This window comes from Culex quinquefasciatus, chromosome 2, assembly GCF_015732765.1.
Source record: "Culex quinquefasciatus strain JHB chromosome 2, VPISU_Cqui_1.0_pri_paternal, whole genome shotgun sequence".
NCBI lineage: Eukaryota > Metazoa > Arthropoda > Insecta > Diptera > Culicidae > Culex > Culex quinquefasciatus.
In genome coordinates, this window is record NC_051862.1 from 176,890,351 (window position 1) to 176,917,615 (window position 27,265).

Consider the following 27,265-nt stretch of genomic DNA (forward strand, 5'->3'; position numbering starts at 1 on the left):
TAGCTCTATTCCCATTTTGTAAAAAAAATCATTTGGGACAATTATCCATACGAACATGGTCAGCATAGTGTCATCGAAGCTTGACATGGACTGCATTACAAAAATACCAGAACATTAAATTTTCTTTCCGTTCTATCCCTAAAGCAAACACACTTTAACTTGGTTTTTGCTTATCACTATATTTTATTTGTTTATACAACGTGTTTTTTTTACTTCGTTTCTGATACTTTTCACGATTTCAATCTATAGTTAGTAATGTGTAATTTGTGTAACTAGTCTCGCCTAGATCCGCCGCAACGCACGCGACGCTTCGTCTTGTTTATTTTTGTGTTCTCTGTTCAAAATTTAAGCCATCCGAACCATATCGTCGTCATTGCTACTGCTGCTGCCGCCACTAATTTGCATTAGGTTTTTTTTTTTTGTATTTTCTCCCCGTTCCAATTCCCTACGTCTGTAAATCAAACCCCGTTTATTTATTGTTTTCTTTGAAATTGATAATTATTTAATATACCTGCAGTTTAAGATCTGAGTGTGTGTGTGTTGTTCATTTCTTGTTATCGTATATATTGTTTCGATTAATTGTCACACATTGCTGTTCAATACTCAAACAAAAAGAGGGCTGCTGCTGACGGCTTTCGATAAGAATTCGGTGTCCACATTGAATCGAGAGAATTGAAACGTAACGCGACTTACAAACTAAAGTCCTACATCAAAAAAAGCATTTGCTGATCGTTACAAAAAGGTGGTTTCGTGTGAGATAAAAAAAATTGTCTAGTGATTCAGTTGAAGAAAAACGGAAATAATAAATTACATTTGTGTGTACAGTGGCGCGATGTCGCGGGGAAAGGTCGATCAGCATTTTTATGCGCGAATTCTCATTTGTGTGTCTCCGTTTATCCGTTAAAAGTGTGTGTGTTGTAAAACCTGCATAATAATTTACTACGCTAGAGCTAGGAGTCGAAGGGCGGCGGCGAGAGCGAGGGATGACAATCTATGGGAGTAGGGAAGGAGGGGCGGGGGATCGTTCAGTTTGGACTTCATGACACACACGCGGGAACTGGGTCCGAGGGTGGACATTAACTCTTGGCCTGGCCCGTCGCCTTCTCCAGCTCCTTTTTCTTCTCCTGCTTTTGTCGCATGATGTCGGCGTCACTAAACGAGAATTAAAATAAAAGATTTGAGTAATTTGTTTTATTTAGGTAAAATGCTTTGCTTAGAATTGGAATCTTGCTGCTACATCTTAAATTTACTTAAAACTAATTATCAACTATTTGCTGGTTACCACGATTCTTTGTTGCAACACAACGATGTTCACTCTTTGGCAGTCGCGCACTATGGTTTGCCCACTACGTTGGAGAACATCTAGAAAAAAATAATTATAAAGTTTTAATAGAAATACTAACTAAAACAATCCCCTATTTAAAAGCAGCAGGATTCCAATTCCATGCAAGTCTTGCGAAAGAGGCGAGATTCTTACCGTTGTTTGCGCTGCTCGTGTGTCAATCCGTCTTCCTTCTTGGCCTTGTTGCCGCCCTGCTTCTTCGCGTTACGCTCCCGGGCCAGTTCACGCTGATTGCCACCTATGGAAAGGTAGAAGAATATTATTAGAATAGAATAAGAAGAATAATAACACAATAATCTTGAAAATAGGAATGTTGCCGAATTCTGCTGAAAACTCCATAATAGGGGAAATATACCCATTGTAAGCCTAATAAGCGGTAAACCAAGTACACCAATGAGTAGAGCAACTTTTTGTGAACATTTCTGTTTATTTTAACTTTCACTAAAAGTTATTCTATTCCTTTTACAAGCATTTAAAAAAAAATATTTCCCAAATGTATTCTAATCGGATGAGAACGCATTGGGCCACGCCCATTTTAATATTTTCACCTTAGTTCTTCCAGCGCTCTTTTGGGTCTGCTTAGGGTATTTTAACCATTAGTGGACCCCCTAGTAGAGCCGAAGCACATTTTTCACAAATTTTCAATATTTTCAGCACTTTTTCATATTTTTTTGTACAAAACAATGAAATCTGAAGTCTTTTGAACAATTTTGACTATTTGTTTCATCCGTTTTTTTGTTTTTGAGCAGAAAAATAGCCAATTGAAAAAAAAGTTTTTTTTGCCTGTTATGGACCCCCTTTTCCTATAGTGGACCCGGGTCCATAATCCGATAGTGGACCCGGGTCCACTATAGGCAAACTGTTATTTTTATACCAAATTTAACCGATAATTGATGTTTTGATGCATGGTGTAGGTCTAATGAATGATATAATGAATAAAAGATGGATTTTGCTCACTTTTCATCAAAAACAAATAAGTTTTGTTAACAAATTTGGCTTTAAAAAACAAAAACCCTGTCATATCCCTCGACATTTAGGCTTAATTGTCAGTTTGACGTTTTAGCAATTGGAGCTCACGAATACAAACAAATGTAATGAAACTATAAATAAAGCTACGACCGTGTGTCGAGTCCTTTTTTCCTTTTGGAACATCATACGAACAAGAAGACTTTTATTTCCAAAACCGATCCGTCTCTGCAGTAGTTTACAAGTTTTATAACTGGCGACGGGGAAACAAGAACAGCGCGGCTGATCGGAACAATTACGTGCATGGACGGTCGGGTGCGTGAATTGGTCGTATAATCGAGCAGGAGGAAGCGGAAAATTTGCTGGTTGGAAACCTCGTGCGGCGGCGTAAGCAGCAGCCATTTTGTTCAACCTGCGGTGACGCCGGGTGTGTGTGTGCAGATCTCGCTGGTCGGTGGATTCCGTTTGACGGCAGGTGCTGTGACGTAGCCGACGGGACCGAGAGCGCAAATCTTCCGGGAAGTTCCGGGTGCTGGAAATTTCGACCGGTGGGAGATTTCCGGCTGGATTTTGCTGTGTTGCGGCAGGGCGTTTTTGACCAGGGCCGGCAATTGCTGCTCGACGTGGTGGTAAGAAAAAAAAGTAAAAGTGCTTTTTGTAATTTTGTGAAAGGGAAGCTTTCTTCTTCTTGTTACTGGCTTGTGCTAAAGCACATTTTCTTAGCCTTTTGTTCGTTTGACCAGCAGTTGGGAAAAAGTGAAAGTGAAATCTAAGGTAGTTGCACCATTATTGGGACTGCTTTTAAGAGAGATTATTTTTCTTTTGGTGAATTTAGGTTTGGTTGTGATCTTGCGGAGCTACGGAGGACCGGTTCGGGAAATTTCGAACCTCGTGTGAATTTTGAGGTTAGGTGTCCATTCCACTTGTGGAGTACTAGCAAAAGCTGGCAAGGGCCGGGCACGTGGTCGGTGAGTACTACAAAAACTTTTGATCCCTGAACAGTGTGTAATAGAGCTTTTTCGTTGTTTTTTATTTCTCTATTTTTTTCTATTTTTTGTCATTTCAAAAAAAAATATTGGTAATTTAATTTGTAAAACCTTGTAAATTAGACATGGGTTCTAATGGAATTGCTACCTCTATTGAATCGTACAGAAAAGGTACGTCATTCACGGATTGGTCCGAAAGATTGGCTTATACTTTTCATGCCAATCAGGTTGCTGTTGATCGGCAAAAGTCGCATTTCATGACGATTTGCGGTTCTTTTCTTTTTTCACAATTAAAGCTATACTACAGCAAAGATGAGCTGGATAAGGCCTCTTATGCTGATATTGTGTTAAAATTGAAACAAAAATTGGACAAAACGGAGCCGGACTTAGTTCAGCGCTTTTGTTTTAGTCAGCGAAACCAGCAACCTGATGAATCCAATGAGGATTTCGTGCAGGCGGTCAAGCTGCAGGCGGAATCTTGTGGTTTTGGTGCGTTTAGGGACGTGGCCATCATGGACAGGGTTCTGGCGGGTCTTCTTGACGGGAATCTCAAAGAGAATTTGCTGAAGGAGGAAGGTTTGAATTTAGACAAGATGGACAAGTTCATCACAACATGGAACATAGCAAAACAAAACGTTGACGCATTAAACAATCAACCTGGAGGATCTCAATTGGGACAGTACAGTTACTTTACACCAGAACAAATTCATTACATTCAAAAGACAACAACACAAACACAAGGTTCTTCACGGTACAGAAATTACAGACAAAATGATGGGTTGCAGGGACAAAATTTTCCAGAAAGGCGAAACAATTCCAGATTTCAGCCTTATAAAAACTACAATTCTGATTCTCAAGTTTACACTAACCGAAGGTTCAATAACCAAACACAACAACAAAGGTATTTTGACAAAAGCTATGATAGGAGATTTCCTCAGACTAGAACTTCGTGTGATTTTTGTGGGAAAATGGGTCATTCTAAGCAAAATTGCTTCAAACTTGATTACTTTAACAGTCAATTTGTGAATTTCATGGGTGAGAGTACTGCAGATGATTATTCCTGCAATGAAGATGGTGAAATTGAGTACGCAAATGCGGAAATGTTCAACCAAATAGAAAACTTTCAAGATAATAACGACCAATGCATGAAAATTTTTACTGTTTTGAACACAACTTATGTCAAATTGGATGAAACACAAATAGAGGACCAAATCGTTGATTTGGAAGTTGATGATAGTTGCTTGTTGAATGACAGCACATTTTCTATACCAATTGATGATGATAGTTATGTTGACATTGGTTTGAAAAGTTTGTTTACCCCGAATTGGGAGGATGATTCGATTTTGGATTTGAACGATTTGTTTGATAACAAGTATAATATTGATGAAAATTGTGATGGTGCCCAAAATTGGGATGAAAATTTGTTTTGTGGTTTTGGATTTTACAGGATGAGAACATGGAAGGTGGTGAATGTAAGAATGTAGGTTTTAATGAACTTTTAGCAGATGTCAGCGTGAGTTTTGAAGGTGCCCCAAATTGGGAAGAAAATGTTGTGTGTGGTTTGAATAACTTATTTTTGTATGACGATGTTTTGGATATGAAACAAGATATGATGTTGGTAAATAACGTGGGTTCGATGGAACATAATTTTGATAACAAAAGGAATATTTCAAGCAATGCAATAGCAGCAAATTTATATTATACCTCAAATTGGGAAGACAGTGACAATTTTGATTTGGAATGTTTATTTACCACTAATGATAACTCAAATCAAGCAAATCTTGATAACTGTGAGAGTTCGGACAAAAAGCTGCTGATTGGCAATGATGGTTGTGGAATTGAGTGTTGTATTGATGATGTTCAGAATTTGATTTTAACCCCAATTTGGGGAATGTTTCAAGAAAGTTCGGAAAGTGTTTGTTTTGAAAAAGTATTATTTGACGAAGTTTCTGAGATGTCAGGGCGAAAAGGTAGTAGTTTGAGTTTAAATCTATGTAAATCTAATTTGAAAAACGAGTATGATGTGCAAAACATTGAATTGATGATAATATTTTTGATTATGATTGCTGTAATTGTTTGCCAAAATGGGTTTAAAGCTATACAAAATTCTTTGTTTCTGTACAAATTGATGACGGAAATTTTGACGAGCATTGCAAATTTGCAATTCATTTTGATTTTGAGTAAAGGATGTGCTAAAAAGTTAGACAATCGCTTTGTTGACAATTTTTGTGGTCGGCATGATCAAAAATTTGTGGACGATTGCTGGTTGTTAAATGACAAAGTTGGCAAACCGCTATTTTTTCAAAGCGGGAAATTGAAATGTTTACAAGTCATCTATGCCAAATCATTAAATCTGTTTTTGAAAAGTCATATTTGGTACACTATTGAGAAACAACAAATGTTGAACAGGAATCAAAGCATCAAACCAAAACTGTTGGTTTGTTCGCTTGAAAGTAATTGTGTGCTGGACAGTTTGGCAATAGTCATTGTGTCATTTACATTTTTGAGATTAATTTTCTCAATTTGTTTGCTAAGAAATCTTAATCGCGGGCTAAAGAAAGTGACGAATGGAGAATTCCATAATTTTAGTTTGTTGGTCATTTGTTCAATTCAGTTCATTTATTTTATTCAAGACGATGATTGTCTGTCATGGAAATTTAGTTTAATTTCAAATAGTTGTGTGTGCAATGGTACATTGAATGAAAAGCAAATTATAAACAAGTTAAACTATAGCATACCTAAAACCGAAACTTTTCAAGAGAAGTGTTTGACAGATGATCAGATAGTAGATGAGGAAACTCAATGGTTTCAATGGAAACTTTTTGAAAGGGTGGTGAATGAGGTAGTCTCTTTAACTTGGGACATACCTAGCATATATTTTCATAAAATAGATCAAAATATCTTGACTCCATGCAGTGTTTGCATTAATTCCCAATCGAAAATCCACAATAGTGATGAATTACTTGTTGTATCAAGGTCTATTGGCTTTGTTCACAGGCTGATATGCTGGATTTCTGTCCTGAGTTTTAGATTTGCTATTACAGTTTTCATTATAAATGTCATAAAACAATTTTATTTGTATTTTAAACAGATACTCGTTCAACACGGTTCCCAGTGGAGCGAGGACAAGAAAACGCGATGGCGCCTAGTAGCACGAATCGTCGTGTTGTGGATTCGAAGAAGATCGGTGTCGACTGGAAGCGCGGTGTGGCTAGCGCATCGCGATCAGCTTAAACCACATTACCAGCAACAAGGCGAGCGGCCGAACCTGATGACGCCGTTCGAAAAGTCTACGCCGGGCGCGGCAATGGTCGATGTGGACGTAGAAATGCTGAATTTGGACGAGAACATGTTGGGAACCGGATACGGTGGGAGCGGTTTATTCCGGGGTTTCCCGGAGCCTGTCTCGACCGGATCAAAGAGAAGAAAACGTGACGCTGGAACGGCGGAATTGCCTGACAGCTATCCTAGAAGATCGAAGCGGCTTCGTAAGCCGGCGAAGAATTCAGAATTTGTTTATTCTTAATTAATACTGAACATTCAAAATTTTTTGTTCTTTCTAATTATTTCATTAACTTTTGATCTTGTTGTTACATCTTGATTTGAAAAATCTAATGAACTGTACATTTCGCTGAATTAGTTTTTTTTTTGTCATTATTATATTCTTCTATTAAAAGAGGGAGGAATTGTCATATCCCTCGACATTTAGGCTTAATTGTCAGTTTGACGTTTTAGCAATTGGAGCTCACGAATACAAACAAATGTAATGAAACTATAAATAAAGCTACGACCGTGTGTCGAGTCCTTTTTTCCTTTTGGAACATCATACGAACAAGAAGACTTTTATTTCCAAAACCGATCCGTCTCTGCAGTAGTTTACAAGTTTTATAAACCCTAACAGACATTTAAACACATTTATTTCTGAAAAAGATCAGCGAAAACGTTTCAAAAACTACCGTAAAAATAAAAATAATTTAAAAAAAATTATTTTGATGCAAATTTTTCCATATTAATTACAAAAATGGTTGACCGAAAATAAACAATCGATTTGTTTACAGTTGCTGATAAAACCACGCACGTGCATTAAAAAAAAAAGTTTTGTTATTGATTTATTATTCTAAATTATCATTTCAAACTGCAATTATGATGCTTCAGTTAAGTACAATTAACTATAGTTTTGATTAATCATAAATTCTTACGGATTCAGCATTTTTGGTACTTTTAACATGAAAACAGCTATATTTATACTCATAATTGAAAAGAATATGCGTTTAGGTTGATTACAACAAGCATTTATTGTTTGTTTAAGAGAAACTTTTGCTTAAATATACAGTTTTCTTCATTTTTGAAGGTTAATTTAACAGGGGTCCACTTTTGGAAAAGTTTGGATTTTCGTTGTCCTATATTGGACCCCCCTAATTTTTGCTCGAAAATGAGCAATTTTTCGCTTTATTTTAGTAAAGTTCCTTAAACTTACATTATTTCGACTTGCTGAAGTAAAACAATCAGTCAAAAAATGATTGGATGGTTAATTCAATCATAAAATATAAATGCAGTTTTGTTGTGAAAATGCTAGTGGCCATGGCTGATTTCAGATGTCGAACTCAAAACACTTATTTTGGTGAAAAGGACGATCCAATGACAGTCAACATTGTTTTAAATGATGCTGAACATGCCAAATTAATGATTTGTAGACAACAACACGCTTGAAATTGTGATTTTATTGAATTTTTCATCAAAAACCCTTCAGAGGGTCCACTATAGGAAAGGGGTCCACTAATGGATAACGTACCCTAACTCATTTTCAGATTTTTCTAAAATCGGTTGATTCAACCATATCATGTTAAATTTTCAATTCTTGCACTAAGAATATATTTTTTGAAAATCTAGTATATTTCAAAGTAAAATATGTACTCAAAATTGCTCACAAAATAACGTATTTTCTTCGAAAGTACTTACATTTACATAATTTGGGTATCAAAGCTTAGCTTTTGTATGTTTTTGATTTGATCCAGTGTTTTTTTTTTTGTCAAAAACTATCAAAACAAGCGAAATTTGGTTTGCTTTTTCACATTAAGAGTTTTTTTTTGGAAAATACTAAAATGTTTACAAATAACCGTTTTTTTTTCGATAGTACTCAATTTTTTATAATTTGCAAAATATCTAATTTTCTATTTATTAAAGTTTTTTTTTTTGAAAATACTAAAATTTTCACAAAATACCGTATTTTTCGAAAATACTCAAATTTTCTAAATATGCAATATGGGTATCAAACGACGCAAAATTTTGTATGATAAGAAGTATACACAATTTATGTATGTATGTATGAAGCATATTTGGAAAATTTTAGTATTTTCGAAAAAATAGAGTAATTTGTGTATTTAAAAAAAAACTCTAATAAATTGAAAAAGCATACCAAATTTAAACCAATGAATAACCAAGAATTGCAAATTATGAAAATTTGAGTATTTTTGAAAAAGTACGTTATTTTGTGAACAATTTTGACTACATATTTAAACTTTGAGCCAGGACCGTGGTGTAGGGGTAAGCGTGATTGCCTCCCATCCAGTCGGCCTGGGTTCGATCCTAGAAGGTCCCGGTGGCAAATTTTGAGACGAGATTTGTCTGATCACGCCTTCCGTCGGACGGGAAGTAAATGTTGGCCCCGGTCTAACCTAGAGGTTAGGTCGATAGCTCAGTCCAGGTGTAAGAGTCGTCTCACTGGGTCCTGTCCCGGTGGAGTCGCTGATAGGCCGTTGGACTAATAATCCGAAGGTCGTCAGTTCGAATCCCGGGATGGATGGAAGCTAAGGTGTAAAAAGAGGTTTGCAATTCGCGATCAAAAGCTCAAAAATTCCGACAGATGGCGCAAAGCATCGAAGAATGACGATTCAAATTTTCGCTGTTCGGTTACATAGGAATGCAAACTTAAAATTGAATTTACAGCTCATAGAACAACTTTTGAGAAAAAATTCAAGTAGTACGATTGTTAACTCTTTGCCCTCTATAAATTAACGCAATAAAAAAAAATAAAAAATTTTTTTTGAAAAAATAATATTGTTTAAAATGATAGAGCATCAAAAGTTAACAATGTATCAGCTCGAATTTTTGCTCAAAAGTTGTTTTCAACGCTGGAATTTAACAAAACAGAATTCGCATACATAACCTCAAAGGGCGGAAATTTCAATCGACATTCTTCGCTCTGTTCTGCTACTCAACACTAGGTGTCGCATGTCGTTTGGCTCTTGAACGGAAATTGCCTCAACAATCAAGCCTTCGGACACCTAGCTTCGAGTAGGAATCTCGTAATCGAGAACGCCAAGGCAATGCTGTAGAGCGAATAATTTGATTTTGATTTTTTTTTTTATTTAAACTTTGATGTTACACAACTTTTTTTTCGAGATTTTAAATTTTGTTATTTTAAAAATATTGTCAACGCATTGTTAAAAGAAACCATTTTGCATCATTCGTTTTTCTGACCACGGGAACCCCTCCCTCTAATCGCTTGAAGTTTGTATGGGAAAAATCGTCAAAATGTATGGAGTAAAGCAACTGTTTTACTTTTTTACCTGTGGAATGCGCCATAGTTAAAGGATTCTTGCAATTTCTAAGATGTATGACCTTCGTTAAATTTAAAACAACTTTCTCGAAGACACCATATTTTTAAGATTTTTTGCTGAAAAAGTTATTAGCTTCCGAAAAAGACCATTTATTATTTTCCAAAGTTTTTTTTTTTTGGTAAATTTCTAAAATATTGTCAAACAAAATTTAAAACATCATCTTAAGATTAAAATCAAATTTGCAATTGAAAATGTCGTAAAACTTTTTTAAGTGCACCTTTTTCAAGATGAAGGTTTTTAAAAGTAATTTATTTCAATTCGATTCGGTTTATTTGTGAATAATCAAGTTACAATGAGTTCATTTAGGTACATAACAGAGTTTTGGAGTTCCTTTCAGCTGTGTGTTACATCGTAATTCAATCGAATGTGTTATTACTTATAAATATTAAATAGAAGGCAAGAGTAAGAAAAAGTTTTCAACAAACTTACAGAAAGTTAAAAGTAATTTAAAAACGTCTTTTTGTCTCTGAAATTTTGTGAGAGGTCATCCATAAACCACGTGGCACGATTTCTGTTCCATTAAGATTCGAAATTTATTCAGCAATTTTCTATTAAACTTTCAACAATCCTAATACAATTAATTTGTTTTTTTTTTTTCAAAACGCGGTGATTTAGCAAGCTTCTCAAACACGGACGAAAATGACAATTACCTAATTTAGAATAGGGGCAGGGAGGGCAGAATGGCCCGCCTAAGGGCATCTCCACCGCAGAGATCTAATTGCGTGGCAAACCTATCGGTTGGATCCCCAGTTTTAGCTTTGCTCCGTAGCTAATACACGTTTTCGCACCGCTGGGAGCTAATTTGGCTACCGAATCAAGCCCACCGCGGGGATCTAATTTATTCATTTTCAAATTCTAGCCGTTTTGTTGATCGAAATCAATAAAACTACATTCTAGCATGATAGAACATGCTTCCAATTGCATTATATGTCCAAATTGTTTGCTTACATCAATAAAATATCATTTTCAAATTTTTAAAAGAGTTCATCCGATTTGCTCCCGACATGTTTGCACCCCAACTTTCGCACCGCGGGTAGCAAAGCTAAAGCTAAATTAGCCTTCGAGTTCATTCAGCGAAGAAAAAGTTCATCGGGGATCCGTCGAGTAGCCAAGATAGGTGCTCGAGAAGTCCCCGAGCTGCCGGTGGCTAATTTTTTTCAGCGATTGTTTGAATTATTTGTATTTGTTTTGGTTGAAGATGCATTTATTTTGAATATCAAATTTGAATGAATATTAAAGAAATCAGTAATTTAGTTCAAAACGATTTTATTAAATTGAAAAGTTGTGAAATTTTTTTATTGTATTTTTTAAATAAAAAATAATCAACCACTTAATATATTAATATAAGCGAATCATCACCGAAAATTTAAACATGAATGTCCAAAATTTAAAAATAACTAAACTGATTTAAAAAAATTTAAATTATGTATAAAATTCAAATATATAGCAAGCGAAACAATGTAATTGGGCGTATGTGAGTTTTTAAACAAAGGGTGTATTTTGCTCACGTCAGTGAGGAGTAAGAAAAAAATACGAATACGTTTATTTTTATTATTTATTTTTTTCATTTCATTTAAAATTATTTTGAATGGTTGTACCGTAAAGGCTGATACGCAGATCCGAAGGAACGCAAAACTCCATATAAAAAAACGCCCAAGAAACGGTCAGGGAAAGGGTCACGACTAGGGTCACGAAAAGATTTTTTTTAAGCGGTACGCAGCATAAACGAAAAGTGGCGTTTGACGTTTCTTCGGGCGGTGCAATATGTTCTGATGAAAAAATCGAAGAATTGAAATTTTCCTTTTTAATAATTTTGTATTCGATATAATAATATTTAAAATCCCCGCCGAATCTCAAAATGCAGAATTTTGACATTAAAAGGACAGATATAGTTTTTTGGTTGAAATGGAGTAAAAAAAAAGTTGTCTTTATAGCTGTCGGCCACTATTGCTAGTACCAATCAGCAACCTCTGGATTGTGAGTCCAGTGCGCTGTCCAATTGATCCACACGGACGGGATCGAAATTAAGTAAAATTTACAAATTTACGAAAAACCCGAAATTCTAACATTCAAAAACACAATTTTTATCAAAAATAAAAAAAATTAATTCAAAATCAGGAATTTGAAAATTTAAGAATTTGGGAATTTGAGAATCGAGGAATTTAAGAATTTAAGCATTTAAGAATTTAAGAATTTAAGAATTTAAGAATTTAAGATCATGATTGCTTGTTTTCAAATCCCCATTGGCTTATTTAAAATGTTTTGCTTGACTTTTTGCCTTTACTCAATACAAATGACTTGTCTCTTGCATGTCCGGCAGAAGATCGACAATGCGATGACCAAAATTAATCAAACACAGCCCCAATCTGACCTAAAAAACTAAAGTGCATCCTAAAAAACTAGAGTGCATCACCCCAGATTGCCAAAAGTAATTTTTCATTTGTAAATTTGCAGCACAGGAGGGAAAATATTTCGAGGAATTGAAATCGAAAAATCAAGCTTCACTGCTAACGTAAACATCTACTGACGTGAGCAGAATAAACTCTTTGTTTACAAACTCACATTGGCCCAGTTACATTGTTTTGCTTGAAAAAACCATCCGTCAGATGATTTGCTCCCGTTAGATCCCGGGGCAAACCTGAGTTTTGTTTAGATTCGGATGAACACGGATGAACTCGAAGCTAAATTAGCTCTCGCACAAGTACCGCGGTGGGCTTGACGCGGGTGCCAAATTAGCTTTGCAACGCAATTAGGTCCCTGCGGTGGAGATGCCCTAAGGAAAATGCGCAAAAAACCATAGAAAAACATACAAATTTATGAATTCAGTGTTGTAGGCTTATGCCTTGGGATGTTCCCTTCAATGTTGTATACTGGGTTGATGAAAATTTTTCGATTAAAACTATTTTTGGTGCACTTTAAAAAAAAAAGTTTTTTCGACTACTTTTCCAGGATGCGGGGCAGAATGGACCACCCTGCGGGGCAGAATGGGCCACCTTAGAAAACAAGCCATTTCGTCTAATACAACGTTGAAGGGAGATAAAAAATGACTTAAGGGACCATTCTAATGTAGTTTCCATGAAGTTAGACCACTTTCATAAAAATAGTCACTTACCAAAACAAACATTTTTGAAAATAGTGTTAATATGTTGTAATAAGACATTATTTTTACAAATAAGCATCAAAACAACTAAAAAATCAACTAATGTTGCATTAAACGTGATTTGTGAAGCTACCAGGAGCGAAATAATCCAATTAGCTCGAATTTCGTAACTTTTGATTGTTTTTATAAGGCAGAAAAAGGGTGGTCCATTCTGCCCCCAAGTGGATTTTAATTTAACACTTCCACCACCAAGCCTCTAAATTATTTGAAGGTTCCGTTGTTGTTTGCATACCTTGGTAGTAACATCTAGTAACATTATAAGCATTGAACAAACTTTTTCAAACAATCTAACTTTCGAGAAAGCTTATTTAAGAACCTCGAAATAAACAACATTTGCGTGGTTTTTCAATAAATTTACATTTTTGCTCATAATTTGAAAAATACAATGAATTCAAACGTCGTTTTCGGTATGGTGATGTTATTTGACGTCCTTTATAAGACCCTTGCCTTACGGTTGGTCTAAATCCATTCTAAAGCCCAAAACCAAGGGTGGCCCATTCTGCCCCCCCTGCCCCTATAGAATAGGATAATTTTAAGAATCAACATTGGTCCAATTAAATTGTTTTGCTTGAAGATGGATAGAAGTCCATTAAAACTTTACGTCTAACTTTAAAGTCTAAAAAATATGCGTTACAAAAATTCCAGAATATTAAATTTTCTTTCCGTTCTATCCCTAAAGCAAACACACTTTAACTTGGTTTTTGCTTATCACTATATTTTGTTTGTTTATACAACGTTTTTTTTTTTACTTCGTTTCTGATACTTTTCACGATTTCAATCTATAGTTAGTAATGTGTAATTTGTGTAACTTGTCTCGCCTAGATCCGCCGCAACGCACGCGACGCTTCGTCTTGTTTATTTTTGTGTTCTCTGTTCAAAATTTAAGCCATCCGAACCATATCGTCGTCATTGCTACTGCTGCTGCCGCCACTAATTTGCATTAGGTTTTTTTTATTTTCCCACCTGTTCCAATTCCCTACGTCTGTAAATCAAACCCCGTTTATTTATTGTTTTCTTTGAAATTGATTATTATTTCTGCGCTAGTTTTTAACCGTTTAATATACCTGCAGTTTAAGATCTGAGTGTGTGTGTGTGTTGTTCATTTCTTGTTATCGTATATATTGTTTCGATTAATTGTTACACATTGCTGTTCAATACTCAAACAAAAAGAGGGCTGCTGCTGACGGCTTTCGATAAGAATTCGGTGTCCACATTGAATCGAGAGAATTGAAACGTAACGCGACTTACAAACTAAAGTCCTACATCAAAAAAGCATTTGCTGATCGTTACAAAAAAGGTGGTTTCGTGTGAGATAAAAAAAAAATAGTCTAGTGATTCAGTTGAAGAAAAAGGAAATAATAAATTACATTTGTGTGCTGCACAGTGGCGCGCGGGAAAGGTCGATCAGCATTTTTATGCGCGAATTCTCATTTGTGTGTCTCCGTTTATCCGTTAAAAGTGTGTGTGTTGTAAAACCTGCATAATAATTTACTACGCTAGAGCTAGGAGTCGAAGGGCGGCGGCGAGAGCGAGGGATGACAATCTATGGGAGTAGGGAAGGAGGGGCGGGGGATCGTTCAGTTTGGACTTCATGACACACACGCGGGAACTGGGTCCGAGGGTGGACATTAACTCTTGGCCTGGCCCGTCGCCTTCTCCAGCTCCTTTTTCTTCTCCTGCTTTTGTCGCATGATGTCGGCGTCACTAAACGAGAATTGATTAAAAGATTTGATTAAATGTTTTTATTTAGGTAAAACCTTTTGCTTAGAATTGGAATCTTGCTGATACATCTTAAATTTACTTATCAACTAATTTGCTGGTTACCACGATTCTTTGTTGCAACACAACGATGTTCACTCTTTGGCAGTCGCGCACTATGGTTTGCCCACTACGTTGGAGAACATCTAGAAAAAAATAATTATAAAGTTTTAATAGCAATACTAACTATAACAATCCCCTATTTAAAAGCAGCAGGATTCCAATTCCATGCGAGTCTTGCGAAAGAGGCGAAATTCTTACCGTTGTTTGCGCTGCTCGTGTGTCAATCCGTCCTCCTTCTTGGCCTTGTTGCCGCCCTGCTTCTTCGCGTTACGCTCCCGGGCCAATTCACGCTGATTGCCACCTATGGAAAAGTAGAAGAATATTATTAGAATAGAATTTGAAGAACAATAACACAATAATCTTGAAAATAAGATTTTGACGAATTCTGCTGAAAACTCCATGATAGGGGAAATGTACCCATTTTAAGCCTAATAAGCGGTCGTGTTTGAATGATGCTGGATAATCTAGAGTATTCCTTGAAATTTACTTAAACAAAGTACACCAACGAGTAGAGCAACTTTTTGTGAACATTTCTGTTTATTTTCACTTTTACTAAAAGTTATTCTATTCCTTTTGCAAGCATTTAAAAAAAATATTTCCCAAATGTATTCTAATCAGACGAGCATGCATCGGGCCACGCCCATTTTAATGTTTTCAGCTTAGTTCTTTTTTCTTCCAGTGCTCTTTTGGGTCTGCTTAGTGCTGCCAATAGAGGAGAAAAGCAACTCGCGACAAAATTTTGAGGCTAGGAATTTTGACAGATATGATTATCATAAAGTATTCGCCTCCTTTTCTCTCCCACAGAAAACTGGGGACAATGTAGCTGTCAAACTAGGCCAAAATGTTAAAGACACTCACAAAATGAACTTTGAGTGATTTGAGTTCATTTCTGACGTCACGATTTTCTCCTCTATTGTGATGAAATTTTAAGCGAACACTCACAAAATGTAGCATTTTCAGAGAAAGTTTCCTGGCATCACTGGCTCACTCCAACAGGCGCTGTTGGTGGTGTTGGTGGCCACCCTTTGTTCTTTGTTTGCCTTCGCTGCTCGCTCGCTGTCAAATTTCTAACCTAAAAACCGAGTCGGCGTAAAACCTAATGGGTCGTCAAAAGTCAAACGACTTGGCGCGTTTGTTTTTTTTTATGGCGCTTGCTATTTATTTACATGTTTCGGGATTATTTTTCAAGTGAGTGACTAACTAATGTTCAAAAGAACATGTTGCCGATAGTTGGAATGTATTTTCCATAAAAATCGGTCAATTTACCGATTATTACCATGTTTTCAATAAGATTCCGCTTAAAAATTATAAATAAATTGATTAAAAACCGTCAAATTCAAATTGAGATATCTTAAAACAGACACCGATAGACACGGAGATATTTTTAGGAAATGTAGTTGAAAATGTGTACTTTCAGGTCCATTGTTTGGTTTTGCGCCAAAATGCGCAATTTCGAAAACATAGCAACATGAAAATAGGCTCAAAATCACTTAAAAATGGATATAACTCCTTAATAAAGGCTCAAAACATTTCGATGTCTGCGGCAAAGATGCGTAATTTTATGTCATAAACAACTCTTCAGAACATAGTAGGCCGCTAAAATGGTAACATTTTGAGTTATCACCCAAAAAGTGCTTGTTTTTTACAATTTTTGCATAAATGGTGTATATCTCGAGCAGATTAAGAGCTACAAGTTTGGCGCCTTCGACAAACTTTCGTGAAATTTTCCCTCTACAACTTTAACGAAGACACCAAAGCCCTACAACGTCATCCAACAAAGTTAGTTTTTGGTTGACACCCTGGAAAGTCGTCACCCTGTATGTCAATAACTTTAAAAGATAGCCCTTATCAAGTACAACAACTCTTCCGAAGACACCATATGGCTAGGACGTCAAATAAAGGAGTGTTGGAACTCTAACGTCTCTAGTGTTCCAGATACTAACAAACGCCCCCCGACAGCAGTGTGGTTAATTCGTACAAATGTCACCACACTGACACAAAACACAACGTAGGGATCTTTGTTATTGTTTACAACTCATCTGTGATAATTTGTGTCGTTTTATTGTGAAATGTATTGAGTTAAGTTTAGTGCAATAAAACGTCCTCTTTCAATCGGAATCGGTGAGTTGGTGGTTCTGGCTCTCGCGGAGTCGGCCCCTGACCGAACAAGGAGTTATCAATTTATTCCACTTAATTTTGCCATTCCGAACACTGTGCATTGATATGTAAACGAAACGAAAGATGTAATAACTAAACTAGCGAACGCTGTTCGAACATCCGACGACTACGCAAAACTAAGATTTTTATAGGATCCTACCCGGGAGAAGGTTCCAATTTTCCCTTTCCTTATGAAATCATCTCGGAATTTGGAACTTGGCATTCACTACAATAAGAAGAGAAAAACGGCTGAATATGCTTCGTACGAATTCAGAACGGAAGAGGGTAAACCCTTCTTATTGGAACGCAGATGGTCACATGAAACTGATGTAACAGTACGTAGCTAACTGCTTGGCCAACCTAATACTGTTTGAGCGATGAACACCGGACCCTGGGCTACGATGGAACGGGAATACCTGAAAGCTGGTCGTTTGTATAAGTTCTTCAGAATAGAAACGTAACTGTGCTCAATAAAGTATATCAGGCGCTCGAATGCCCCAACAAACTGGGTAACATTCAACTAGTTTGCCACAGGAGGTTGAATAGACAAGCAAGCTGAAAACATAAAAAAAAAACAAAACGAAGTTTGTCGGGTTTAACTTGTTTTTAATAAAAACATGATATGGTAAAAAGGTTTTGCTGCCTGTAAAAACTAATTGCAAAACTAATGCATAGGTAAATATTGTAAATTACATCTATGTCGACGCTATTTATTATGCGAAAAAGAAATTACGCGTTACGTGACGATCCCCATATGGATACTTAAAGTTCCCGTCCGTGTTCGGGAAGTGGTCTGAAACGCAACAAGTTAGTGTTGAATAGAAGTTTCAACACTACGAGCAACAAAAAACAAATTGAATATAAAGCGAAGAAAGCATCAGAACCTCCAACCGGTTCTGGAGGATTTTCCGAACTTCGTCTCCAGAGAACACGTGCAAGCCGCAGATGACGAGTTTCGTGAAATCCCTAGCATGGAAGAAATCAACAAGCTGGACTACTCGGATGGCGCAACATTTTGGGGCGAAACTTTCTTGAAGATGCGTTGCGACGGAAGCTATGCCTTCCCGATTATCCGCGATTTTATTCCCTCATTGCTTAGCCTCCCGCATTCATCCGCGACAGTTGAGCGATTCTTTTCAGTTTGAAACTATAACAAATGTGCGGAACCGTCTTGCTACCCGTAAGCAGAAAACGGGTGTCGTGAGCATTACTGCAGATGCAAAATCATTGTTTTCGAACGATATGTACAAGATAAAAGATTAAACAGCGATTAAATCGTTAAAAAAATACTATTTGAATATTGCAGAAGGATTCAAAGCCAACCAGGCCGACGCCAAACATTTGAATAAGCTCCGGAAGATTGTAAAATGAGTGGTTTGTGAAAAAACAATCTAGAAAGGTATTGAGTTATGGCATATGGAGCCAAGTCCAATTCAAAACATGGTTCCGAAATTTGTTCGCATCAGTATCACCACCTAGCGTGGATGCCTGAAGTTACTACACTGTTAACTTTGAATATTAGACAAGATAATGTTGTATAACACACGCTACAGGTCACGCGCACTAATCTGATTTTGAATAAGTGGCATAATTTTTGAATTGACCGTTACTACTGGTTTATTTTTGTTTTCAACTTATTCCCTAGCGTAAACGAGTTGCATACATTGTGTAAATATGTAAACAGTCTCCTTAAATAGGGTTGGCGGTAATTGATATGAAAAATTACGTATGTTTATAAATTAAAATTTCTAAAATTCTTTGGGAGGGATAATGCGTGTTACAAGTTTTTCTTATCTTTCCGTAAAATAAGTGTTTCGGTGTTACTCAACAGATGGCCAGTTGGCCTGGCTTCAGCCCAGTTAGACCCGGTGGCTTTTTTCGAGTCAAGATTTGTCTTATCCGTCGGATGGGGAAGTGAACATTGGTTCAGACCCGAGGGGCGTGACAAAGGCCTTAATATATTAATTTTTGGCACTTAATACATTAAGAAATTAAATTCCTCATGTCATTTGACATTTGACAGCGCCACACCTGCTTTGAAAACATTGCTTTGCTTCGTTTCTCCTTCGCGCGCTCGATTGTCAAGTTTGTTTTGGTTCGGTTTTTGGAAAAAAATACGTCGATGTACGATCGAACATTTCTGGAGTTTTTTCAAAAGGCCGCTGATTTCTACATATTGTCGGTCGCGGCGGAGCAAAAAAAGAAGAAGGGGAGGAGAATGCGGGGCAGGACGACCCAAACGTGCCATTGGCGGAAAAGTAGCAGCCGGCAGAAGGTGTTGGCTTGCGACAGCGATTCCTTCAACACGTCGACACCGGGGGAAAAGAAATCGCACTACGAGCTCATCTCCGCATCTCTGATCTGAGTGCACTCAGGCTCGAATGCTGGAAGGATTAATCTGGCAAATGATTCGGATAGCGTTGCCACTTCAACGCTGGCAGGTTCAGGACCGGATGACAAGGAAGAGCGTCCAGGGAGCGGACCAGTTAAATAAAACGATTAGATGTGATTAGACATTGTTACTCGGAGTGGCGGAGTGATTGAATAGTGAAAAATAAAATAACCCAACTCTGTTGTTCAATTTATTTCAAAACTTCCACACTTCTGGAACCATGTTGAGTTTCTTGTTGTCGAGCTCGGTGTATAAAGATCGCTAAGGACTGTTCCCGGGAAGTCCTGAGTCCTGATTTCGCTCAACCGGCGATAGCTTTTCCGCCGGGCTCATGGTAGTACCGTCACGGGACTAACGGACGTCGAAGACTTGGCCATGTAGCGGGTGGCAACGGTAGCGACAACATCGAGGGGAACCACTTCTAGTTGGCCGCGCTTAACTTATCCAGCTGCTAAGCGGGAAGGCCGGTAAAGAAGCCGGACCAAATCCACAGGAACATTTTTGACGAAATCTGTGGGTGGGAAGAATCGGAAGAATAAAATTAGGAACTGCTTTTCGCCAGCTTTTCAATCGCCTTACCTTCATTGTGAAGTTCCTCAAAACAACGGAAGTGAGCATTCAGATCACCTCGTCACTTCTCGTTCAATCTCGACGCAATCCGCGCCGCATGTAGTTTGTGGAACCGTGGTAATTGATCTGGATGGCGCTACGCATCGTTGTGTGTTGCTCCTTTTCCGGTTCGTCTGCCCCGTGCTGGCACTTTCAAGTCAGCCTGCTTGTTGAGGACACAAATTTTGCACCAAACACAAAAACAAACACGCGTCATTTCAAACTGCCAAGCCAATGTAGTGTAAAGAGATGTGACGATGTTTTGACCGTAAACAAGCGTTAATATATTTAATTCCTACCGTTAATTAATTAAATAATTTAATTTCTTACTATTGTCGCGCCCCTCGTTCAGACCTAATCTAGATCGTTAGCTTAGTCCAGGTGTAGGAGTCGTCCATGGGTCCTTCCTCGGTGGAGTCGCTGGTAGGCAGTTGGACTCACAATCCAAAGGTCATCAATTCGAATCCTATCGAGAGGAATGCCCCAACCACCATACGGTAGATTAAGTAACGTTTTACCATTCGTTAACATGTTGAAGTAGTTATTGATATACTGATTAAACATATTGACAAAAAATCTGATGACCTAAATTTGTAAACCTTTGTTTGACAGTTGACAGGCGAAAAAACAATCACTTTGGGGACTGGAAACTTTGCCGTTCTCAAGCAAACTTTTAAAATAATATCCGGCAATTTTGGGAAAGACCGGCTCCGTGGCTTAATGGTTACGGCTTCTGCCTCACAAGCAGAAGGTTCAAGGTTCAAATCCCGGTCGGTACCTTTGAAATTTGGAATCAGGAATTGGAAAAGGTCGGTTTCTCTTGACAACGTTGACAAGCCGGATTTTTTTTATTTGGCCACTGTTTGACGGATTTCTTGGCTGTATTTTGCAAGAGGAATCGGTCCACCGGTGGACAGATTTCTTTTCAGCAGGAAAACAATGCACAGAAAGCAGTTCTCTTGCCAATTTACAGCTATTCTTGAACGCCCGACTGTTGTAAGCCAACATCACGTGCATGATGAAATTACATGCTATTCCCCTTTACATTCATAATAAAATTATGCTGCAAAAGTATTCAAGAAAAAACGAACCGACTTACGGTAGTTGTACTGTATACTGTTTACAAACATTATACGAGGCTTTTTTGACGTTATACCACTGTGGCGTACACGGTCAGCAGCGAACGGGCAAAACAGGCAACAAATGGGAAGTCAAAGTGAGACCAGGAAAAAAAATCGCTTTTGTTCGAGCTTGCCTCTATATGGTTATGGTCACTTTTATGTTACATATACAGTCCAAACTTGATTATCCGAAGCCTTGATTATCCGAAGTTTCGATTATCCGAAGGTCTTGCTCTTTTAACAACAAATTCGAGTTCTGCGACCCCATTTAAGTCAAATTCGAAATATTGATTGCCTATTAAATTAAAAAAAAAGCATTTTTAATATTTCATCACCGCCATTCCGGTCGCCATCATAGATTTAAAAGTTCTAAATCACTTTAGAGTAGTTTTGGGGTCATACTTAAGCTCAACAATCAAAAATAAGACAAAGACAATTTTTTTTCGTGATTCGATTATCCGAAGTGAAATTTTGCCAAAGCCTTCGGAGTCTGTAATGTACAATGTAATGTGAATCCTCGGGAAATTAAACGTTAGTTTCAGGTGTTGAAGTTATAAATTTCATTGGAGAGAATGTCGTTTAAATTGAGTTTAAATGTTTAACAATTTGTTTGGTTAGGGGTAAAACAGGTATTCGCCTAGTTGATCACAGGATAAACAAAATCTATTTTTTGTTTTTAAAAATGTTTTAATTAGTTTCTAAATCACAAATTTATAACGTAGAATTTCCCGAGAAATATAGACAAAAGCTAACGGTGTAAAAAATTGTTATAGAAAAATCGTAAAACTATGAGAAAAACTGGCATTGGCCACAACGTTAATATTGTATGCTTATAGTCCATGAATTTGCCTAACTTTCGACCTAAGTGCATCTCCAGCGCGGGTAGCAAACATCGAAGCAAATCTAATTTGCACCCGACGTCAACCCCACCGCGGTACCTGTCGCGGTAGCAAATTTGCTCTCAGTTCTTCGAGATTTCACTTTGCTACCCGTTATTCAGCCTGTTTGCTACCGCATCAAATGGAATTATGCACGGAAAATTGAATCATGCACGGAAACAATTTTTTTATCGTTTTTTATGTATTTTTTTTAATTTAAAAAAAAATAAAAAAAATACAACTAATTGAAAAAAATTAAAAAAATTAAAAAAATAAAAAAAAAATAAAAAAGTTAAAAAAAAAATTAAAAAAATTAAAAAAAAATTAAAAAAAATTATAAAAAAATAAAAAAAAATCAAAAAATTTAAAAAAAAATTAAAAATAAATAAAAAATATTTAAAAAAATTAAAAAAAAATTAAAAAAAGTTTTAAAAATTAAAAGAATTTAAAAAAATTTAAAAATTTTAAAAAAGTAAGAAAAATAATAAAAAAAACCCGATTTAACATCACCATAGGGAAAATAGAGCCTTTCTTACAAAATGATGAAACTCCGACAAATATATTGGTGCAATTAATTATTCAGAAACATAATGATACCACCCAGTGAGAATTTGACCTAAAGCTTCGAATCTTGTTAGGCTGAACCTCGAATGCCATTTTTTTTTAAATTTCAGAGGCACATTATGGGTCGCAAGATAATTATATTTAATTAAGAAAAACATATTGGATTGACATTATTAGGAAAAACCCAAGGGTACCCAGTAGGATGTAACAAAAATGACTTTTTGGCGGGCATTCAGGGGTTTGTTCCGGTGGGCATACTGAGCCTAAATCCCAAATATGAGCTTGATTGGACGTAACAGGAGCTGGCGCTCCGCCCTTCAATTTTAAATGGGATTTAACCCGTAAAAAAAGATTTTTTCAAAAATGTCACTTTTTGAGGCATTTTGGCCACCAATGCGTTTACCAAAAACATCACTGGCGTGTAGGCCAGATCCTTGCGCATCTTTTGTTATATATAACATTGAAGTTTGGAGCATCCTGGAGCTCGGTACAGACCTTCAAAGTTTGGCATTTTTTCGAAAAATCGGTCCCAGCAAAATCAAATGGCGTCTCGGGCGTCGCGAGGTGCGACGCATATCTTTTTTGCCGGGGCCGATTTTTCGAAAAAATGCCAAACTTTGAAGGTCTGTACCGAGCTCCAGGATGCTCCAAACTTCAATGTTATATATAACAAAAGATGCGCAAGGATCTGGCCTACACGCCAGTGATGTTTTTGGTAAACGCATTGGTGGCCAAAATGCCTCAAAAAGTGACATTTTTGAAAAAATCTTTTTTTACGGGTTAAATCCCATTTAAAATTGAAGGGCGGAGCGCCAGCTCCTGTTACGTCCAATCAAGCTCATATTTGGGATTTAGGCTCAGTATGCCCACCGGAACAAACCCCTGAATGCCCGCCAAAAAGTCATTTTTGTTACACTCTAGTACCCAGTCTTTAATGTTAGTCTGTGATTAACTTAAAAAAATATGTATCGATATTGCACTTTGTCGATCTATTATGAGAAGCCAGAAAGGACACTTTCACGCGCAAGCGTAAATGTGCAGGCTTTTATGTTTCGACTTGACGACTTGTCGATCTTTCGAGCGAAAACGAGCCGGGACTTCGAATTTGATGTTTGATGTATATGATTCTGTATAAAACCAAAAATTTAATAGGAAAAAATAGGGTAAAAATAAGACGTAAAACACTAATATGGCTATATCTCTGGAAATAAATTTTGGAAAAGCTTCAAATTTTGGGCCCAAGCAGTTTATGGCGCATATTTTCGAATGGCTTTTTGTTTGAAACTGAATTCTTTTAATTTGATAGTGTCCAGAAAATACCTCTAAAAATGGCTTTGACCACATTTACTGGTCGAAAATTGTGAATCGAAAAATAAAATGTTCGTCCCCGACCCCACGGCTACAAATCTCAATTATAAAAATGGTGGGTTTTACGAGCGGATACAGACATCGCTCAAGTATTTCAGAAAAAGAGCTCTCAAAAATCAGACTTTGAGTTCCGGGTTTCGGGCCAAAATGCAATTGATAGAGCGCATCTAAACCTTCAATTTAGTAATAGGATATTTTTTCTGGGACGATTCCTCGCCGTGCACGAATTTTTTAAGATTTCTGAGAAAAGCGTTTTTTATTTTTTCATTTTTTTTAACTTTTTGCCTTTCTTACAAAAGAAATGTTTAAGGTTTGCTTTTGGACTTTCCAAAAGCAAACCTTAAACATTTCTTTTGTAAGAAAGGCAAAACGTTTTAAAAAAAATGAAAAAATAAAAAAATCAAAACAAATAAAAAAAAATAAAAAAATATAAAGGAAATAAAAAAAAACAAAAAATAGCTTATTTAACGCATTTTTGAGTTTTAGAATTTTAGAATTTTTGACTTTTTGAATTTTTGAATATTTTGAATCATACACAAGAGCAGACATACAAAAATCTCCGAAACACGCATTCAAAACTTTGCCCCCGGCTTGCCGGTACTTGTCGGGTATCAGAAAATGAGTACCCGACAGGTACCGACACATATTTTTCTTCTACAGATGAACTTGAGATCAAATTTGATACCTGCTTTGCAACGCGCGGTGGGAGACTCGGGAGCAAACTCGAGAGCAAATTTGGTGGGAATCAAATCGGGTAGCAAATGGTTTAACTTTCGACATTTTTGAAAAATGAAATTCTTTGAAATTTTCAATAGGATTAAAAAGTTTAATAAACTTTTAGCATTTCTAGGCATGAATCCACACATAATTATTGATTTTAAAGGTAAACGAGAGCAAAAAATTATAAAAACCCATATTTGCCCCTAGCAGTGGGCTTGTTTCGGTGGCAAATTTGCTACCCTAGCGGTGGGGATGACGGAGTTTTTTCAAGGTGGCAAATTTGATCTCGGTATTCATGAGCCGGGTGCAAATTTGATTTGCACCCCAGCGCTGGAGATGCCCTAAGGGAGTATGGGTGTTGGAGGTTGTTGCAAAAAGATATAAGGATCTAAATAAAAAAAAATTCGAACAAATCCTGGATGTTTATGGCACACTTAACAGTGCTTCAAAAGACCTTTCGAATGCAACTAAGAGAGATGGAATGTGCGAGCAATTTTAAGATTTTTTAAATGTTTTTTTTTTACCTCAAACTTCAAAGCCCGTTTTACCCCAATTCCCTTTGTCGTAGAGGGCTCATATTAGGCATGAGTTCATCTCCTGGTCTTTGCTTCGAACGGCCTCCGTCGCTAAACCTGCTTAATTTTTTAAGACTCGACCGGCAACATTACGTACATTACGTTTCTGGACTTTCTTTTTTTCTACAACAAATGTAAACATTGAGTGTATCTCTCTCACACCTTATGCCAATGTTCATCGGAGTAAGCGAGATACACTCAATGCTTACATTTGTTTCTAATCACCTGATAAAAAAATCTAGATTAAAATAAGGTTAAATGAGAAAACAAAGTGCTTGTTCCAAATGGACCCACCTAGTAAGTCTGAGTAACATGTGGGCAACCGATCAAAAAATTTAAAGCGCCCTCCCACCCCGTCCTATCCATGATTCATCATCGCAGTATGCGTTGCGTGCGTAGCAAGCAGCCAAGAGATTCCGATAACAACAAAACCAAAAGAAGTTGAACGACGACGACGACGACAATGCATCAGCGCGCAAGAGAAGATGGTATTTTTTTTGGTCTCGTCTTTTTTTTCTGTAACGCCATGTTAAACAACGATTATTCTATTTTTAGGCCATCGACTGTTCACAGTGCCTACCGAGGAGCTCTCTGTAGCCTAATTTGACGAAATTATCAAAGAGGTGTATCGATTTGCAGAACGTAGACGGTATTATGAAATTTTGCTTAGATTTTCTTGAAACTAATCTGTCAATTTCTTGCTCGCTACACATATGAATCGTGCAACGCAATTTACATTATTCATTAAAATTCCATTTAGCGATGGCGATGCAGAAAAAAGATGGCACCGCGACCATTTTGGCTAAATCGTGTCACCAAAGAAAAAGAGGACATTCTAATGAATTTTCTTGTTTAACCTTAATAAAAACGATAATCAACGAAAAGGGCAGTTTTACTTACGAGTCATTTTGCAGTCCGGAAGTTGCTTTCACGGGTGTGTGTTGAAGAAAAGTAAAGATGGTTTCCCTGGGTTGCGTTTTTTGCTTTCAGTGCACTGCCGCCCACTAGTCGCGCTTTTTGGATTTTGCTGATTTATTGCTCTTGTTAACTTATGCTTGCTGATTACTTGTGCGATTGGTCCGTTTCAGGAAATGCAGCTAAAATTTTTTTCTCTATTTGCGAGGATTTCGACGAAGAAAAGCTGGCTTTAACTTTTTTTAAATGCGGCTTTGGTGGCTCTTCTTCGACTTCTGAGCAGTGCAAACTGACGACGGCAAACTTCTAGAAAACTCAATCGTTTGACAGGTTTGACAGTTTGGTCTACCCATGCAGCAAAAATATGTTGCCCGGGTTGCCAAATTTGCTTTCCAATCAATCTTTACCTTTAATTGCAAAAAGTCTGTACTTGGTCTGTCCCAGTCAACTCAATTCGAATTCTGAAACGGAATCCAATTGGGTCCTAAAATCTCGATTAAATTTTCAAAAGGCCCTATCTGCATAGGAAACCCATGAGGGATAGGTTGTTTTGAAAATTTAATCTAGAAATGAAGCTTAGATTGCTGATATTATTGTTTACAGCGATAAAGCTTATTTTTCTGAGTACAATGACCCTTTGAACGACCACGAAGAGTTTAAAATGGATTTTTAAATCAATTTTGAAAAATTAACCTCGCGGTCCTTCTTGACAGAAAAGGTCCTACTTGACAGCTCGTTCCAAGGGGACCATAGTTGATCCATCGAAAAATTGTTGTCTTGTCAAAAAAAAATTGCATTAAAATGAAAAAAAGTGATAAGAAATGGTTTTTAATCGTGTTTTTTACCGTTGTACATAAAAATTTACATAGGGCTTTAGTACCCAATTTCCAAATTACATCCATCAAACTGAAAACAGAATCGTCAAACTTCTGTTACATTTACTGAAGAATATGTCATGTTAATTATTGAAAACAAAACTATCTTTGGAAGGTATTTCTGATTCATTTGGTGACTTCACGCACAAAAATTAAGTGAGTTTGAATCAAAAATCCTGTTTGTTAAAAACAAATA

At 36.8% G+C, this 27,265-nt stretch overlaps 1 protein-coding gene across 3 annotated transcripts; it reads right to left on the minus strand.

The window, feature by feature from the left end:
• Positions 1–213: 213 nt before the first annotated feature.
• On the minus strand, positions 214–26,499 carry LOC6033200 (putative SERF-like protein). Of its 3 annotated transcripts, none has more exons than XM_038258311.1 (3): positions 26,180–26,487; positions 1,478–1,580; positions 214–1,152 (listed from the first exon to the last, which is right to left on the minus strand). In XM_038258311.1, exons 1-3 carry the CDS (start codon positions 26,184–26,186, stop codon positions 1,077–1,079), a joined length of 186 nt encoding a protein of 61 aa, XP_038114239.1. In that variant the 5' UTR covers positions 26,187–26,487; the 3' UTR covers positions 214–1,076. The 3 variants fall into 3 exon arrangements, 2 of the variants coding, with proteins under 2 accessions (XP_038114239.1, XP_038114240.1); XR_005277862.1 differs by lacking the exon at positions 26,180–26,487 and adding an exon at positions 1,283–1,362 and having other exon boundaries at positions 1,134–1,152; positions 1,478–1,569; XM_038258312.1 differs by lacking the exons at positions 214–1,152; positions 1,478–1,580 and adding exons at positions 13,769–14,778; positions 15,094–15,196 and having other exon boundaries at positions 26,180–26,499.
• Between the last annotated feature and the right edge of the window lie 766 nt (positions 26,500–27,265).

Bases quoted from the DNA above. Each gene is read 5' to 3' on its own strand.
- LOC6033200 (XM_038258311.1), bottom strand. The intron at 1,153-1,477 runs GTAAGAATCTCG...ATTCTCGTTTAG, and splicing joins CACGAGCAGCGCAAACAACG to TGACGCCGACATCATGCGAC.